The sequence below is a fragment of the Vollenhovia emeryi genome, unplaced genomic scaffold, assembly GCF_000949405.1.
Source record: "Vollenhovia emeryi isolate VEMERY1.0 unplaced genomic scaffold, V.emery_V1.0 DF939201.1, whole genome shotgun sequence".
Classification (NCBI taxonomy): Eukaryota; Metazoa; Arthropoda; class Insecta; order Hymenoptera; family Formicidae; genus Vollenhovia; species Vollenhovia emeryi.
This window is the reverse complement of record NW_011967165.1, coordinates 420,607-441,137: the sequence shown is the minus strand read 5'-3', so window position 1 is coordinate 441,137 and position 20,531 is coordinate 420,607. Positions and strand designations below refer to the sequence as shown.

General features: G+C 41.9%; 1 protein-coding gene across 2 annotated transcripts in view; it reads left to right on the top strand.

Moving 5' to 3' along the window:
• The window catches only part of LOC105561760 (teneurin-m), a 539,370-nt gene that overhangs the window by 250,904 nt on the left and 267,935 nt on the right, over nt 1–20,531 (top strand). For both annotated transcript variants that reach the window (XM_012012040.1, XM_012012042.1), the window contains exon 3: nt 13,555–13,872. In XM_012012040.1, coding sequence (XP_011867430.1) covers nt 13,555–13,872 — 318 coding nt within the window. The remainder of the gene's footprint in view (nt 1–13,554; nt 13,873–20,531) is intronic.

Here is a 20,531-nt window from a genome sequence, read left to right as displayed (position 1 = left end):
ATAATTTTATTCATTCAACCTCCGATAACCGGAGAAAATTGCTCATTAAACGAAAAAATTAATAAAAACGACAAAATTGCACATACTAAAATAAGATATAAGTAGACATTTTGTAAACTAATATTGCAAATAAGATGTTCTTTATTCATGTGTTAATCTCTAGTGATGTGCAAGAAAATTTTTTATTGTATTAATGTATTAATATATAGCATTTATTTATATATATGCGGCTTACCACTTTAAACGATAAATGTATTTCTATTCGTCGTTTTACAGTCGCGATATTACCCTAGTAACACGTGGTGATTTATAGAAGTTCTATATGTATGTTTCCTACACGTATTTAAACGTTTCTCTCTCTCTCTCTCCCTCCCTCTATCTATATATTTAAAACATATCCATGTTTTAACTAATACTAGAAATGACGAGGCGCGCGTTGTTTGCAATTGAACATTGTATATTTTTAAGAATTTATACACATGCAAAGAAGGTATTGCATGCGCAACGTTAATTTAAAATATAAGGTAATTTATCACTCACTGATACGATTGGGAACAGCACAGTTGTAGACTACATCGCTAACTACATAAATTGAACTGTAAAAATACAAATATGTATATGATTATGACAGAATAATTATGTAAAATAGAAATTATTGTATTAAATATATTTTATATTTTTTTAAATAGGACAAAAAGTATTCGCTTTAATATAAACTCACAAAATTTTACGCGTATGCTTTTGTCTTTTACACTAATTCGAATCATTTGAATAAATAAAACGAAAACAGAGAACAGATACTTAATTTTGCACAAGTAGCAAATAATATAAAAATGTAAAACACTCACCTTACGATTGCTCCGACGTTGCCCGATGCCACCCAGGGCCTCCTCCTCCTCTCAGATTTCCTTGTGGCACTCGCACAACACACTCACTCGCGAAAATCATCGATCGCGCGAAATTTCGGACATTTCCGTACGCGACGTGAAATACCGCGACACGCACGAAATATTATTAACAAGTATCGCGTGACTTTCTGACAAATTACTCGAACTTGCATTTTTGATTCGGAGAAGGCTAATGGATAAATCACTTTTAAATTAGCGATATAAAACGCAACGTGAGTATCGAAATCCAAGCGTAATCTGCAGTAAGAAGTGGTTATTAGTCTGCAGCAAAACGATATTTTACAATCTTTATTGTCACTCAATCTGATCCTCCAAGTGACTTATGTGAGCGAAATCTCTAGCGATAAATAGTTATTAATTCCAATAGTTAATCGAGATAATTTTCGATTACATTTACATAATGTAACGACACGCGATAAGAGACTCTCTACTTTCTGCCCGTTCGAGTCGCGAAGAACGACAGAGCGAATTACAGCGTAAACGCCAAAGCCGCACAAATTTCTTTCTCTTTTCCCGAAAAGGGAACAGATTACACGAAATCGACAGATAATTTAACAGCGCGGTGCGTAAACGAGATGTAATCGTGATAAAATATCACGGTTTACATTCATACCTTACAATTAGATGAGCTAGTCTCGTGAAATCTACGTTGATAAAAGTCGTCGCTTGAACGTATAAATCAGTTTTAGTTACAAGTTATAAGATTTAGTCGATAAACGTTACTTGTTAATAATAAACGTGTGCAAATCAATAGCGTTTATCCTCACATTTATCGCGATCGCGTCTTGAAAACCGATAACGCAAAAATAATACGACGCACGGAGCAACTTCCGACACCGCCTGCCGGCCCGACGTTCGGCGAGCGAATGAGAACGCAGCGACCTTCAGATACACGATGGCACGCAAAAACATCGTACGTCACCGCGCCGAGAGAAAAACAACGAACGTTGAGAATTCGTTGTCTTTTTTTGTCCCGTGACTGTTACTACGTTTTGTGTATCATTCTGCGGACTTATTGGTATTGATTAAATTAACGACTAACTCTGTTCAACCGGGAAATTGTTTCGAAATAAAAATCGTTGTTACTTCAATTCTAATTACTAAGATTAGAGATTCTACCTCATAGTTGGTGTACACAAATGTATGTTTCTAAATTGCAAATCTTCTTTTACAATGAATCTAAAAGAGAAATAAAGCACACCGCGCTACGAGACAACTAATCGGCATCGCGGAAAAGAGGCCTCAACTGTTCGATATTAACGACATTTACGCCGGTAACATCTCTTTTTTAGAAACGGAAATATTTAAATTTAATTTAATTTCGAAAAAAATTGTTTAATATTATTTTTTATGAAAATGTGTTAATTCATTGCAGGTGCGTGATTCTAACTTCATAAATTTATAGAAACGAAAATTATAATAAAATTGATCAATATTATATTATATATTGAAATATGCAAGTATTAATAAATATCTGCCAAATGCTCATAAAATAATGTTTCAATATATTCTATTGCTAAATTGTATACTTATACCACTTTATGGAAAGAGTTTTCTTTACATAGCATACAAACACGCATTTGGAATGATAAATTTCCTCTTTATCTTTAAAAGCACACTAGCGCTTGCTCACAGTTACATCGTTATAAATAAGCGGTAGGCATGCTAAACAGATAAATTCATACAAGTTGCTCACTCTATTTCACTTTCTTGCATCGATAACAAGCGTTAACGAAAGTTATAGGGTTCTATATCTTGTTAAAACATTCTTGATAGCAAACAATCGATTATCTACATAAATACGCCTGCTTTAGGCGCTTTAATATATATATATATAAGTCGTGTCAGAATACGGAACAGATTCCGCTTATTGTAAAGAAGACTTTATAATGATGCTATATGTATATCATAAAAGAGGAAAGTATTTTAGTGAAGAATATTATAAAGGGTATGAATTCTGCAATATTTTTATACGCGGTAGCTTCTTGAAATTGGAAATTTTTATTTATAACGGATTGTATTACGTATAGAATATGCTTCTATATCGCGCGATGGTAAATTTATTTGATAATCCAACTGTTAAAGTTTTCACGTTCAAAGTGCAACGGCAGATTATTACAAAAAGAAAGTTCAAGTACTCCGAATTTTGCAGGTCCCTCTTTCTTTTTCTCCCCCTCCTTTTCTCTCCTTAGCTCCGCTCGTTCAATTTATTATTCATGAAAACGATGAAAACTCTTAGCGAGGACGTGAAATTTAACTTGTCTTGCTGTCGCCGAGCGCTCGCAAGTACGTACGTACATCTCGGACCGTTGACTTTAGATCGATATTCGAAGCACGCCTTGCGCAGACGAGACACGAACGGGCAAATAGCGAGCGATCGATGCGCAAGAACTCGATAATTTTCTCTAAACGCCCGACGGCGGCCGGACATCAAACGGTCACGCCGTATTTGGCGGGTCCTCCAAGTGCAATCATGACCCGCGTTTTTTTGCACGTCGGACGTTCCGAGCCGGTAGCTACTTTGTAACAGCCCGCTCTTTAACGTTATTACGCTCATGCGATTCTGCTTGAGAACCAGTTTCAAGTTAGTTAGTAGTGCGAGCGCATTCGGCGCATCCGACTGCCACTTTTCGCTTCGGTAATCGATCAAATCTTCGACGAAATTGCATTTCCCTGCGCCGGTCGATGGTGAAAGGTAACCGATGCGAGCTTCTCATTTGCATTTTCGCCTAATGGTGCTCCGAAAAAGGGTTTCGCAACGATCCTGTTTTGCATAAACTAATACGCGAACGAGTACACACGGGCAACGATGCTCTTCACGAGAATAATTCCGAATTTAAATAAAAAGTGCCGACGGAGTGAATTCAGCCCTTATTTCTTCATTAGGGTTGCAAAGTTTCGCGCACGGCTGGCCCGACCGCGTGGAGTCTCACGATACGCGATGGAACAGGGTCGCGTCTTCATCGCGAAACGCCTTAATGCGCCCGTGTCTTTGACATTCGACATTTTTTTACAACCCATTTTTACGGTTTGCGTCATCTCCTTCGAGAACGCGGCTCCTATTTGCACGCGCCTCTTTCCTGCGTCGGTCCAGTATAACGATGCCTATATATCTCGCGCCTTCATTGCCACTTTCTTGCGAGATCTCTTACAACAGTTTCATGCAAATTTCGCGCGGAGAGGAGGGAGGCCGAGCTCTGCCCCGTTAAACCCGAACGGCGTAATCTCGAACTTTACGATCCACCAACTTCACCCTCTTTTTTTCGCGCAAACATCTCGAAACGAGCCGCGTACCGTAATCCCGAGTTTTACGTCTTCTGGCGGGGACGGGCGCGAAGGGGGGTCTCCCTCTCGCACATTTATACGCTTTCGTTCCTCCGCCTCCAAGTGAAAATCAGTTCCGGAGGTAACGCACATATTGGAGCTGTTGACATCGGAATAATCAGCCGCTGCAATAATACGAGCATCTGATACCGATAATCTGCCAATATTGGCGATGTTGTATTAATACCATGGCTAAGTAATCAACAGTTTCCTATAATCGGGGACTATATTCCTACAGTTGCCAGCACGCACACGTGCGAGTATCGTCCGCGACAAGGAATATAGGCTGATGGGAATAATTGATTAGCAACTTGCAACGAAAAGTCTACGATCCAAGACTCACTGATACACGAGTCACGAAAGAAAAATAAAAAGATATATTTTCACTTAAGATACAAATTAATCGCAAATTTCTAACTATAATTCAATTTAAAATACGAGACTCCCCAAATATTATGATGCTTCTGATCGTCGGCTTCGGTGAGTTCATTTTAAATGTAGAGATTGCCTTGTTTTAAATAAAATTCGTATCAAAAATAACGTACAGCACGTATTCATTTCGCGCCATAGCTTTTTCACTGTCACGTCAGATATTATAATTATACAATATCTGATAATTGAGATCAGAACAAAATGCAAAAACTGACGCGAAACGCAGACGATCACGTTGGCATCCGTACCAGTTCTACCGGCTTAAAAAACCTCGCAAAAAACCGGATAGTCGTTGCGACCACAAATGGTGGTATTTCTCGACTTTTATCGGCAGCCATTCACTTTTCATTAGAAACTGTTACCGCGAAAACTGTTTCGCACACCCGTCCGCGCTTCGTCTTCGTTGCCTTTTGTTCTCCGCTCCGCTCCGTGCAAATACGACATTAAGCGTAAATAATTGGCCGATACTCTACGTCAGTATATCAGCAGGCGATGCAGCGAGGAAAGGTTGCGCGTGAGCACGCGAGGTTTGCAACTCATGTGTACATCACCGTCGTGCACACTGTCCGGCTTCCACGGACGCAATACCGACTTGCGCGACGAGCTTTTTATTCGTTGTTTTATTTCTTTCGCCTCGCATCTCGTCCTCGAAATTCATTCACACGTGAGACACGTGTGACGAGAGATTACGGCATGAATTTTGTGCAAACGAGTTGAGCGAATAAAATTTTCGCGCAGCGGAACTTGCAGTCGGCTTTTGATGAAGCTCTGTTTTAAATATTTGTAAAAACGTTACGATAATATCACTGTAATAGTTTTTCATGATATTAATAACGTTATTGTTAAGCAAAAATTTAAATGAATAATATTATCGTAAATACCGCTTTCAATTATACACTGCACAGATTAATATTGTATAATAATATAAAATAACACATCTATTTTCGCAAATTACATTTTGCAATGGAAACGCATTATCGAGAGCACTACATTTCTCGAAATAGCCTGCACCGAAATAGTGGGTGCTAGTTTTTATTGAACGTCCCTCGGATCCACGAAGAAAGAAAACCATAAGCCTCGATTCGAGCGATATCGACGTAAGCTCTTTCCATTTAGCGAACGAATAGAAATCGAGGAAGTGAAACGCGTACTCTCCGTCTCGTCTCGGGAATGCTATCACTGGCGCAAATCGATTAATCCAAAGACGATTCTGGCGTCCCGGACAGTGTGCTCGGTCGCCATTACCAGAAAGATCGTGAAACATCCGATCCAATCTTGCAATGGACACTACTGTCCTATCGGCGATGCAATCTTTTTATCTGCGATGTAATCCAAGATAAAAAACCGGGTTTGTCGGAAAAAGTGTGAGAGAGAGAGAGAGACAAACGGCAAAGAGAATTTTTTTTTACTCGATGACCCGATAAGCCACGACTGCTCTTACGAGAATAAAATCGTCGGCTACACTTCCGCGTTTCTTCTTCGCGCGAAATGCGACATTAGATAATATTGCCGATGTAGAGTGTCACGTTCGTACAATATTTTAATATTTAGACAGTTAATTCAAGTCAAAAGGATTTCTCGAATGCAGGAATGTCAAGATAAAATATGGTTTTCAAATTATGAATGATGGAAATTGTGTGCGGCCGAAATTACAGTACACGCACTCACGTCTGTAACTGCATTTATATCAATCTGTTATTTGTTACTGATTTTCATTCAGCTCAGGCAATATTGATCTTTACTGTTCAACATTATCTACTAATTTTCTGTATACAATCACGTGTACCGTGGCAATCATCAGCTGATTGACATGTTAATTTCAAACATCAAGTTTTAGCTCTTGCGGCATTTTATTTCGGGTCAAGTGGTATAAAGTTAAGTTATTAACGTGAATAAAATTGAAAGATTAGCATAAAATCGATGTATTGTAAGTATAAATGTAACTGGCGTGCATTTTTCACTACATATCAATTACAATTATTAAAAATTTGAAAATTTTATTAACTATAATGTACTTAATAAAATCAATCAAATATTATCATTAATATATTTTCGTGATGTTCTTACTATAGCGTCTCCAAACAATTTTATCGGTATATTAGAATTATACAATTAGTAAAAAATGCACGAATTGCTAATATTTCATCTAAATTACATTTTTTGGAAACAGTTTCTCTTATGCCAAAATTATCAGTCGTTATTCGTTACTTTTTGACGAGTTTACTTTGCTTATAAAATATCTTTTTATAATAATTTATACGATAACTCAATAATCGTGCATGTTCCAGAGTTAAATATTAATGCTAATCTGTTTTAGCCCATTCGTTTCAAGACAATGGATCTGTAAGATGTAATATTTATTTGTAATACTCTCATTTTTGTACCTTGGTATATATAAGTACGTCTATAATATCTTATACATATTTATATGACTTTCGCGGATCCATTACCACAAATTGAAAAAGTAAGTTATAATTTATCGCTCACTGATATGATACTCAGCAGCGGAATTATACTGCGTTAATCTGTAAAAACAAATATATCCCCGTTTCGAATGCAGTATCCAAAATAACTAATATTAAAAAAATTGTTCTCGCCATATAAACAATTACTAGAAACGATTCAACACCACCACCGCCATCATCAACATCATTCAATAGCATTATAGTCCGAGTCGGATTTGGGCCTCCTCGTGAACCCTCTTATAGAAATATGGAATCTACAGTTTAATGCCGATTTTGAACGGCTCTATAGAGGGAAGTTTGAAATTACCTCTACATGCAAATACTTATTAGTAAAATGAAAAGTATATAACGTTTTGAGGAAACCTAACAGCTCTTTGAGGTTTAACAACGTCACATATTTTTAAACGTGAATATAAGAAAATTATTTGTAGTTAGATGAAATCAAATGCAATCATGTAATCGGTGGGACAACGTTTTAGCTAGTGGTCACCCCCTTGGGGTCTCGGTGGTTGCCACTTCCCTCGGAGAGGTGGCGTTCGAAAAAAGTCAGTGGTGTCCGTGGCTGGATTTACACTCGGATCTTTTCGTCCATTTATTTATTAAGCAGCGCATATTTCTCTGCGCCCGCCACACTATTAAATTTGCAAATAACAATCCTCTCTCTCGTTCCTTCACAGCACTTTTAACACTCGCGTAAACGCGGTTAATTACAATCCGCGCGAGCACCAATCGCCGGAATACGATAATCGCGCATCACTTTGTACGGCATTCCCGATATTAATCGCACGCGATTACGTACTTTGCTGTATTGCGATGCAAAAATACGATCACGCCGATCACTAAGTCTGCTTGATACACGCGATGTCTCGCGAATGAGCACGACGGACAAATTGCGAACAGCAAAAAATTTCAACGACTCACGTCGATAAGCACTGCGTTTATGCTGTGCGGTAATAAAATATTAATAAATACAATCAATGTTAATTAAACACTTTGCTATGCTACTCATCTCGGAATTCTTACTTGTTTCATTAATTTGTCAAACATAATTGGACAATCGATGACTTTCTAATACCGACACGATACAATTGGATAGATAACTATTTCATGTATAGTTTTTTTCTATTGCTTTAAATGTGCTGGCGCGAAACAATCGGCAAAGTATTTTTATATCAAAATACATTTGTGTCTAAACAAGCTGAGAAAATAATTATTTATCGATCAACCTTGTAAAACGATAATTTATAACTTTCATTTCCTTCCACATTTCCTTTACCGTTTCAATTTCTCAAATAAATCAACCGCGCGAGATACCTGCTCCGATAAGTAACCGTGATACGAATCGTGCAAATCAATTAAACGCGCACAGTATGATCGAGCGGATCGATAGCGTTTTCTCCTAGTACTTGCCGCGATCGCGTTTCGAGGAGTAATGCAACGATACAGTGAGCTACTCGCAACGTGACCCGTTTGTTCGGGCAAGGTCGTTGCGCGAATCACAGGGCGGTGACCTTGCCGACACAAAAACGCGACGAGACAAAAACAAGTATCAAGGCCGCGTGCCAATCGATTCGTTATCTATAAAACAGTTAATGTACTGTAAAACAAAAACGCTCAATATTCTGTTTCTCGCATATTAAATTACTGTAATTAAAAAATTTATATGAATATCTAGATCGTCTGTTTGATAAATGATAAATTTTAGCTCATTTTCATCGAAAAAATATTTATAACTATAAATTTCATTGCTATCGCTCTTCGTTAGATTTTCATGTTTCGAGTGAAATAGAATATTCTGTGATTTTAACCAAAGGATTTTTCTAGTGATTTTAATGAAACGAGGAATTGAAATCGGAAAATGTGTGATAACTCGTTTTTCTTACTTTATTACAATCACACAGTTTTACTTCTCACCAGGAATTACCTATTTATATTAGAAAGAAACAATTTACACGTAAAATTAAAATCTGCTATTAATAAAACAACTTGTTATTGACTAAAGACAAAATTAATCGAGCAACAACAATCGATATTACTTGAACGAGGAGCCTCAATGATTGATTGATAAAAATGCAGATTGATATGCACAGTAATAAAAATACAATTACGGCGCGATAGATTTGATAAACCAATTCATGTAGCGCAGTCTGCACAAGTTCTAAATTCACTGATAATACAGAGACGATACGTTTGAATAATAAATTCATGTTGCTGTCTACTACATCTACGAATTAACGATAATTAACTAATGAAATAATTAAATCATGTCGTTAAATGGCACGTGAATAATCTAACAGGTCATATACATTATGCATAGTGTCTGGTAATTACCGTGCCATCTGTAAGTAGACCAAATTAAACTAAATAGAAAAGTTATGTACTATATTTTGCGACTTTTTTAATAATTAATGAAGAATTGCTTAATAAAGGTCCATAAATCAGTGTACGTCCGCGCGATTTAATAAGAAGAACCAACCCTGCGTCATATACGACAGTTGCTATGCGCGTGGCAAGGCTTTCGGACAAACGGGCATCTAGCAATAATAAATGATACTTAACACTGGGTGTCTTTTGTCGATGAATCACGCAAATGCACGCTCATTCGCAAATCTTTATTAAATAATTTCTCATTATTTGTTGAGAAACTCGCCAAACGGTAAAAGACTTTTTCTAGTCACTTTAATCCGCTCTATCTGTTCACGAGAAGTGATATACGATAATTACATCCTGTATACATTTATTGTTCTAGTTTTGCAAGTATGCTATCTACTCGTGTATTTATACTTTTGGCGGTAGTTGCGATCACATCGTACAAATATTAATACAATGTAACTGATAGGAAAACCATACCTCATAACTAGCACGACAATGAAAAGTTCACCGTTCTCGTTACCGGAAGATATTTTATAAGTCCGTTATCTGTGCGTGTCGGAACGTCGTAACGTTACGTCACGATATTTTGTTGCGGAATATTATCCACCTGCATGCTCAAATGTATAAAACAAGCGACATACCGCGCACGAAATTGAACCTGCTGCAAAGTCGGATGTCGCAGAGGCGCGTCGATTTCATCGTGTGTCACGTCGAATTTTCATGCTGACACGTAAAGGGAAAGAGACAGCGAGAAAGGACGATACTTACTCGCGATTAATTCACTATTCGTAAACTGACGAGATTTGCAAACCCGTGCATCTTCACAGAATTATCGTTTCTTCGCCACACATAATAAATTCCATGCAACGTGGTACATATGCATTATATTTATGAGAGTATAGATTACCGTGTACGTAACACACACGCGCGTTTAGTTGCGGTAACACGGGAATTATGGTGATATTATAGGGGTTAACCTAATCCGCGTTGAAGGTTACGAAGAAATTTACAAGCTTTCGTATACATGCGCGCATACGAGTACTCGATATACGAACGGAGTCTCTATGGTGGCCACAATGCTCCCCCATGGTAACCCGATAATGTATTATGGATACGTGAAATTCGAAGAGAATCTCACTTACCGCAGGAAAATAGAAAATGTTTAAGCGAGTACCCGCGTATACGGGATCGTTTCACGCCGCGTCTCTAGATTTCCCTTCTCACATTTTGTCACGGTACAGACTCACAATCTCAATCCGTTCCCTTTCAATAAAGGCGCCTGAAATCGCGCGCATTTCAAAGGAAACGTAATAATATTATTGAATACATCATAATAAATTTAATTTTTATATACGTTTTGTCTCTTTCTTTCGCGCGTTCCCGCTGAAACTAATTTGACAAACGATTATTCTTTGCGTAATTCGCAACAAAATTTCACGGTGTCATTTTTTTAATATCGACGACTGTTTCTCGATGTGTTTGCGTGATGTGTGACGCGCTCGGTCTCTCGTATATAACATACCGTGACATTACAAATTTATTTGCGACATGTTCGGTGTGCTGTAAAATTCAAAGCACCGAAAGATATTCTTTGCTACTTGCGACGCGTGGTATGCGAACGCGTGTAAGGTTTATATCAGGGTTATTCTCTCGGATGCGCGGTTTAATGTCGCGCGTAATATGCGGACGTCGTTTGCCCGGTGGAAGCACGTGTTTACATATGGTTTATTCGATATGTAGTAAAACGTATCGAGGACCTTATAATCGCTCGTCCGGCCGTTGTAGCCGAACCTGTCACGTCGGGATAAGAATTTTTACCATTTCCATCCGCGGCAGACTGCAGTAACCCAATTACAAAATCACTAAGCTTGTTAACTGTTAAAACCCCGTAAGTTTGTTTAGCCTGGGGCCGTTTGGAGGATGGACGGACAAAAGTAAACAATGGGACAGGAGAGGAAAAGGAGGAAGCAGCGACGGAAATGGAGGGAGGGAGAGAGAGAGAGAAGGGGCGCAAGATAGACGGAGGGAGCGACGGAATAATTCGGTTAGCGATGAGTCGCGTTGTTACGCAGCTCCGTATATTGTGTCCATTAACGGTATGCACGGTCAAACCTAATTATAATGGACCCCTCTAACCGCCGCGTCGTGATTGGTAACGGTACCTTTTTTGCTTTTAACAATGCTGCCGAATAGAATCTCCTTTATGCGCGTCCACACCGCGTCAGAAGATTATTTGTACACACGAGGGTGGCGTATATATAGATCGTGATGAGCACGCGATGCATTATGTCCGATACGGCGCAAACCATAATTGAATGTCGAATTACGCGCTACCGATAGATACCACTAATAACATTTGCATTTCGCTGTAACTTCATCCATCACACAGAGAAGGGCCTCCGAGCAAAGCCATATTGTATTCAAATCCGTGGCTCAACAGAAAGGAGCCGATGATTGCAACGTCGAAGATAAACAGAAACGATATTTATCAATCCGTCGGAATGCCACAGCGAGAAGGCGACTGTGTAACTGCACTGCTTAATTTAAAATAATTAAAAAGATACAACTCTGTGCGCTTCATATCGGACACGCAATCAAATCAAGGGTTAATCGAATTGCAATTTCCATCCGATCTCTCTCTCTCTCTCTCTCTCTCTCTCTCTCTCTCTCTCTTCAGCGTCCACGGACTTGTCGATAATCGATTCCGTCGTCGGGACACTGATACACGTCCACCCATAAACCATTTTGTCTCGGCGCGGAGGAAGCGCAGGGTTATCGAGAAACACGATTTCTCATCCCTCGCTTCTCAACGAGATGCTAACGAACCTCTGCCTCTTTTTTCCACGGCGCGACGTAACTCTTGGCGACAGGTCGATCGATCGGCCAGCGGCGTGTCAAAGACGCCGATTCAGGGAAGAAAACCGACTTGGCGATATCGATGTCCCGATAGCACGGCTCGCTGATGCAAGACCCCGCACAAGCCGCGCGAGGAGTCAGAGGTCAAAGGCGGGAGGCATCGATCAAAGTTTTCGCGCGATTTATCCCGAAGGCATCGCCATAACGAGGCGGGTCGTCGCGCCATCAGCTTTTTCCATAACGTACCAGTCCTCGCGACCTCCCTCTCTCCTTTCCGTCTCGTCGCCGAAAACCGGTTTTCCTTCTCACTCGTCGTCGGGCGGCATCTGGCACCCCGGGAGGATCCCACATTCCCGAGACATTTCCAAAATGATGACAACTAGGAGCATGCTCCTGGGACCGATTAGCCACCTCCGTTTATAGTCGGAAGCCCGCGTTTACGCGCTATTATTGTCCCGGAAAAAAAAGCATTAAGGTGTCACGCGAACGTCGTTCCCGCGGGACCGCTTCGAGTGCGGTAGGAGCGATGAAATCATAGAGGCCGATCACGAGGTTCCAAAAGGAAGACGTCCGTACCGGATATTTCCCCTTGAACGATCTCCGCGTAGCGTCGAAGGATGCGGAAGTCTCGCGTTTCTTCGCTATTTGTGCAAGTGTGCGTGACGCTAGGATTGTTTTCCCACCTCCTCCTCGTGAGATCCTCGGAGTCTCCTAATGCGTTGCACGTTCTTGCGTCCTCGGCCGTCGCGCCGATCTCTTTCCGATGTTGCGACAGCTTGCACTGAGATACCAGCGATATTTTCTTCTTTTTGTGACAAACGCAAACCCCGTCAGATCTCGTGCCACGATAGAGCGAACTCCGAAATTAAACAACGATATATTTCGTGACTACTTTCGTTGCGTCATATATAGGAATTTTATATCAAATAATAAAATAATAAAATATATATCGATCAGAATATATCGTAATGTAAATTAGGAAATTTCCTGATTGACAATCATAATTTTACTCTCTGATTCTTTGGCACATTTGGAATCCGTAACTAAATTAATTGATATATGCCCCTCGCCAATACCATTAATTTTTTTTAAATTTCAGTAGAAATCGACGCAATTTATTATTATTGAAGGCTTTTCAACCATTTTAAGCTAAAGCATTGGAAGGTATAACGGGGTTACTTCGACCTTTGTTTCAGGGAAGGGACGGCTTTATCCGGCCTACAGTCTAAGTGGCAGCGAGGGTGAGGATAATACCTCCAGTTTGCGTAGTCGTGCCTATCCGCAAAATAATCATCAAACCAACCAGTCTCACCACAATCATTATAACACAAGTCAACACAAGCAGCGCGCCTATCAACAGCAGCAACAGCAACAACAACATCCCCTGTATCATATGCCCGGCAGTGGTGCCGGCCTCAGTGACACACCGACTTCCGGTAACGCATCTGACGAAACTCTCACTGACAGTGACCTTATCACTGTTGCTCGCGATTCTGCTCTGCTCGTCCATAACGGTGAGTAAATTCGTCCATTTCTATATACATTTATTCGTGGCGTTTCATATTGATCCACGAGTACATCGATAAAAACAAGTAGAAATCCCATCCACAGTCAGTAAGAAATAATTATCCGAGCGCTGACAGTAATGCGTCGCGATTTATTCTGACAAAAAGGATGTCGCGTTTTTTTTTTGTTTCGCTTTCCGTTTGCTCAACTAATCTTCGATCGCGAAATCGCGAGAAGCAATGTTAAGCCGCCGTGAAAGCACGATGGTATCAGTTCATCGCGTTAACGGAACAAATCTTTTGAGGATAATCCACGTGAAGAGACAGAACGGTAAAAGGACACGTGCGACAGAGTCGGTCATTCGCAATAACGCGAAATCGTTCCCCTACATTACTCAAACATGATGGATGGCCCTTGCGGCGATGAGGTGTGAGGCCACACACGGGGTTTGTCGTAGACGGGGGGTTATCGGCACGCTGGCTTGTCAGGGATGACGTATCGCTCCGAAGGTATACACCATATCTCGGAGCCCGTCTAGCCCATCCTGCACCACCTTCATCCAACGCGTACCACCTGGAAACCAGCTAGCTACGGCCAACTCTGTACTCAACATAGCGGACACTTGCACGTGATAGGTATTTATCACTGCAGTCGTGCGGCGTAAGACGAGTAAATCAATTCATCGCGCAACCGCTACCGACTGTATCGGCCGATCGAAAAAGTAAAGAAAGAAAACAGGCGCAGCACACCACACGTAACAGGAGAGCCATTCGCGGATGGCGGAATGATAAAGACGATTTCTCGATGACGCTTAAATATATACGCCATAAGACGGAAGAACTACAGATGCTCCCGCGAACGGATAGAAGCGTTATAATGGAGACGTATTCGGTATCGCGGCAGTAAAGCGAGCGCACGTGACGTGGCATCGAATCTCCGGTGCGACTTTCGTTTCCGGAAAAAGAAGATACGATTGGAGGAGCAGCCCCTTTTATTGGGCGTAATGCGAGACCAGCGAGACTCGTAATATACATCCTACCGCAATTCCCGATGCTCCATTAAGATTTCAGCTGAATCATAATGACTGCGACGACTCCGCGCCTCAGCGGGATGAAAAGGAAAGCGGGAGAAACTTGCGGATTTCAATCTCCAGCGTGACGGCCTCTACCTATTCCCTCAACGTGACAACACGCTGGCGCCATCCATCATACGTATGCTTCTATTCTTCCACGAGCAAATAATTCCTGCCATCCCCTTCTCCCTCCATGACAGACCCGGGACACATCCTGGACGCATAATGCTCGAGGTCAATCCGGCTCTGGAGCGCGCATAAACGCGCAATTACGGGCTACGCGGATTAGCATGACAGTGGAAATCATCGCGTCATCCGGGGGAGCGTATTAGACGATTACATTATCGTTGCACAGTGCGCCATGAAGCATCCCCGGATTAATAGCGACGCCTTCGATCATACCAAGATGACATTTGCCTCCGAATGATAAGAAAACTCCTAATATTCGCGGGGGATCTTGTTTAAGAATTCACTACAAGCCCAAGTGATTATATCGTGTCTAATATAAAAATATTTTCTAAAGCTGTTTCAATTTTTATAAGAATTTCGGAAAATACCTAAAATCGAAAAATACTTTTCGCGTGGTCCTGCACATAGATAGCTAACGATTTTTTCGTTAATTAATTAAATTGTTAATTACACGGTAACTCTTTCGTGTCTATGAATGCGTGATATTTCTATGTCAAAGCATGCGTTGATAATTTTGTCAGTCGCGGTGCTACATTGTTCCGTGTATAGCTCTAAGCCAATTACTAGCGTCTTCGACGGTGCTGATGGTCAATTTTTCTCTTTAACATTCTTGGTACAAATAGACGAGAAATAATGGAAATAAATTATTATTTGCCACAAAACGAACCACGTTACCATCATTCTCTGATTAACAGTTCGGCGCAATCGCCGTTTTCATCGTCGAGTGCCGAATGAATTAGGATTTTCGCTGGTGTACGGGTGGCGGGCGTGACGAATTTCTCAATTCCGCCGCGCGCGGAATCGCGAGCCACGTTAATGAGACGGAAGTAATCCCCCTTCGGGGTATTCATTCGTCCTGGTTGAAAGCCCTCCTGGGTCGGTCATAGTTCCGGCACAGAAATGGATTTCGCCGCAAAATTCCGGTCGTGCTCTCTAATCCACGCCGTCGTCTCTCCGATTTTCGATATTCACACGAAGGAAGAGCTTCCACCGCTCCTTCCGAAAATCTTCCTCTACGTGTTATAAATTTCTTAGACAAGTAATGCCCTCTCTCTTTCTCTGTTGTATGACTTTTTCTTCAACAAAGCACGCCTGAGCCACGGCAATTGTAAATGAATAAAGCTATTTCTTATCACACTTTATCGACTATTTTTGTTGTTACCCCTCCTTCATGTCTTACCAACGTATTTTACACTTAACATCGCCGATAGCATCGCGCATGACGATTTATCAAATACCCTTTAGCAACGCGGGCTTTTGTCGCCGTTCGGATAATCACAGCTCGTTATATCGAAGAACGCGATGACTGGGCACTTTGATACACAAAAAAATGTCCTCTGTTGCTCATATAGAATATCGGATTTCATCTGCGTCGTTTCGCATTAACGAGCGTCTATCATCGCGAATATCTCCGTAACGATCGGTTCTGCTCCGGCGGGTTAGGCGCTCGTTAACACTTCGTTTGATCCTGCAACTGACGACGTCTCATCGCTGCTTCACGATGATAAACCCGCGCGGCTCGCTCCGGCAGCGATACCGCGACTGTTTTCCGAATTACACCCGCCATTCGCGCCGACTGCATTTTCGCCAGGTAGACAGGCGCATAAATAAAAAATCGATACGTCCTTTCGTTCACGCGTCCCGCCGTTCCTCCTTGTCCCGTCGCGCCCTCTCGTCATCTCGTCCGCGTTCGAGGCTCCTCTCCTTCGCGTTCTGTTTCGCGCCCAATTTGCGGCCCATCATCGCTACGGAAGAAGCAATTTCTAACTTAAATGAAACTCCCTCTTGCTTGCGCTCGCCTACCCCTCGATCGACAGGAGACGCCGGTCTTGCATTTCAGCAAGCAGGGTAGCGCCAACAGGGTGCGGGGGGAGGGATGCACTGGAAGGCTCTTCTCTATCGCGTACGGTACAACGGCTACCCCCGTGGCTCTACCAATCGCTCCGAGACCACTTACACGCGACCAATGTTTCTGACAAGATTATAACGCGGGTTACGAACATGACAAATGTCGTCCCTTTTGCACTTGCCACGATGGGTGAAATTAACACAACAGTAACTTACTTCAAGATTGCAAAAGTTAAACTCAACTGCCAATAACATGATAAAGTTGGAGAATCTTTATAGATTCAGCGAGGTGTGGATTCTTAAAATTATGCTCGAACAATTGAAATATATGTATAATTAGTAGTTTTCATTGCGCGATCTTTGTACGTTGCTTCCAATATTGGAGAAACACATGCATAGTCAGCAGTATTAACACGATGCGTTATGCACGGTGGATTATCCAGCGTTCACTGAAGTACATTGTCCCGAAGTATCACTAAACCGCTTACCGGTTAGATATTACATCCCTGCCAAGATCATCGCGCAAACTTGCGGGAAACTGCAGCTGCAGCTACTTCACCTCGCGTCAAATCATTGCAGCGGGTGATCGCGCGGGACGAGCACCGCATTCCGAACTTTTCTTTTCCCCGGCCACAGATACTTACCACAAGGAGCTAGTTAACAGTTTGTTACGTCCCTGTCACTATCACGATGCAAAACCGGAACTCCTACTAACTAGCTTCTTGCAGTGCCGCTATCGCGATTATCGTTTGTCGTCCATTCAGCGTATCTATTACACACATCGTCGTAAGCAACCTAGATCGGCCGCGGAACCAGTTTTATTCTATTCGGAGTAACGTCTGCGCGAATGTAAACTCCGCGGCGCGTGATCAATTCTCGTTTGTTTCTTCTCCAACGGTGACAGCAATAATTAGCTTTAACATAATTATCTTTTAAACATTTTCTCGACTTTTGCACCGCTGCTGTTATCTTGACTGACAGATTTACGGAACAGAGTTTACCTGTTGAAAGCGGTAACCGCCTGTTCCGTGCTTGCATTCTCAACTTTGAAATTTTTTTCAACTTTTTCCTGATACGGATGCTGATAACTGCATCGGCTCGCTCGGAAGGTAGTAATAAAGCGGGACTGACAAAGAAGGTTGGCGCTATCGCGTGGCTGGAAGTTGGCGAGATTGCCTGGCAGCCTCTCGATATGGCCTGAGTAGAAGCGCGGCGAACTTCGATAATCTTCTCTGCAGCGAGCGGCCCAGGACCCAAGTTTGGCAATCAATGCGAAGTAACAGTTTAATTAAATACGGGTAACCCTTCACCGACTCTATGCGAGCGAGCGAGCGAACGCGCGCGCACGCGCTTACCCGAAGACAGACTAATCTCGGCCGCGTCGTCTCAAGGGCTCCAGCTGGATTCAACAAACGTGGTGAGCGTTCGACGGACTCGCAAATCCGATCGTCGTCGTTATTCGCGTCCCGTTTCTCCTCAGTCCCTTCATCCTTTGCTCCTTAGATCGCGACACGTCAAACTTTGCGGTCGGCAAACAGCAATCGTACGAATACGATTTCAACCGAGATCGAGCCCAAGTCGGTTCGAAAGACCCGACCGCTTCCGCGAATACCAGAAGTTGCGCCGAGTCCGCAGATTGTAGATCTAGGTTACCGATAAGGCAGAATAAACACGATCCTAACTTATCAGGTTCAATACGGCACGTAGGGCGCAAAGTCGAGAATAGAGTCTTTTGTTTTATATCGATTATATTTCTTTTCAGACTTTACGCGGGCACGTCGCATCGAGTCACGAAAATAGCTATCGAAGATAGAAATCGTCGATTTATTTGCAGATTCTTGTCTACACACAATTATTTTGCGTCGTCATTCCAATTTGCGTTTTAAAGCGCAAACGATACGTGATATTCATTAGTATGCAGCTCGCTATATCGTGAACGTCATAAACAGGCAGCGTATGTTTCCTTGCGGAGGATTCCAAGTAGATTTACATGGTTGCGACTTAACGCGATAATATTGCCATTTAACACAAAATGAATTTTCTCACGAGCATTTATTCCATTGCAAATGCGAGGATTTACGTGAAGAAAAAGCAGATATTACGTCACTAACGTAACGTGTCTGTGAACTTACGGCGGCCGGGTTTTTAACACGCGAACATTCAAGCTTCCAGACCTTTTAACATGTTGAGCGGATCGCGAGGAGATTCTACATCAGTGACAAAGTACCCTTACGTGAGTCCATTACCGGAAGCACCTTCCGAGGCTAGAATGTTATTGATACGTAGACGTAAGTTCGCGCACAGAGACGATCGGGGCTCCCTTCGAGAGCATTATGTCTGCAGCGAACACTTCTCATCCATTTTCCATTCCTTTCTCCGTTTTTCATCCCGACTTCCTATGTTTATGTATGTCCAGCTGATTACCGAAAGCGAGGATACGCGGCTGTTTGTCTCCCATGTCCGGCGGCGACAGTGGCCAAGTATCGGAGTACGCGGGTCACGCTTGAGTACCCGCTTCCCTCGCTGTCTCAGCGTCTCCCTCTCTCCTCTTTTCCCTTTCTCACCCCGCCCGCTTATCTCTTCTCCTGCTCCTGCTGCTACGCACGAGCATCCCCGATGCCACGGGCAAGTTGTATACCCGGCGGCAGAAGGGATCTCCTACGCCTGATTCCGATTCTCGAAACTTTGCCTCTTCGCGGCCGTTCGATCGCACCGTCGTACGTCCTTCCTCCTTTTTCCTCTCCTCTGGAACCCTTGAGTCCCTTCTTCGCTTGTTTACGTATTACCGGACTCATTTCCATCCTTCTATCGTTCTTTGCTCGCTCGGGATCTCGTTTAGGCATATCGGGAGAAAACGAACTTTTCCCATATGTTCCGTGAATAAATCGCCACAAGGCAAAAGATCCGCGAACCATCTCCGTAATAAAAAAACTATATGTATATGTGTTATCGAATCTTTATATATATATATATAGGCTGCTTTCCTTTTAGAGAACACAGTCGACGTTTTTGACACAAATCGACACAGGTCGCATTCCACTTAGAATTTAGCTCAAACTCAATCGACACTTTTCGACTCTGCTCGGGAGGAGAGACGGAGCGTGCTTTTGACCGAAGAAACGCATCCGCTCCGAGTATTTCGATAGAATCTTTTCTTAAAATCTTGTTATTTAAAACTTTGCCATTTTACAGTGGCAAACTGTGCTCGAGTGTGTTAATTTGCATGAATTTGTGTCTCCTAAGCAGCCATAGTGTTCTTTGCCGTAACTCGAAATGATTATTACTGTTATTTTTTGGACAAGCAATGTAGGGGAACCCGGGGCATAACGGAACGGCGGGGCATAATGGGATATGATCTATAACTTTTTACAGAAGTGCTGTTATGTATTGAAATATTTTGCAATTATTGCTATTAGATGATCCTTATCGCATGCTGTTATCAGTTGTCATGTTATTTTTAACTGAGAAATGCTATAAATTGTTTAATGCGTTCGCTGCACTCTCCGTGACTCGCTTATAATTTCGTTGATAGATAAACATGAGATAAAAATGATAAAA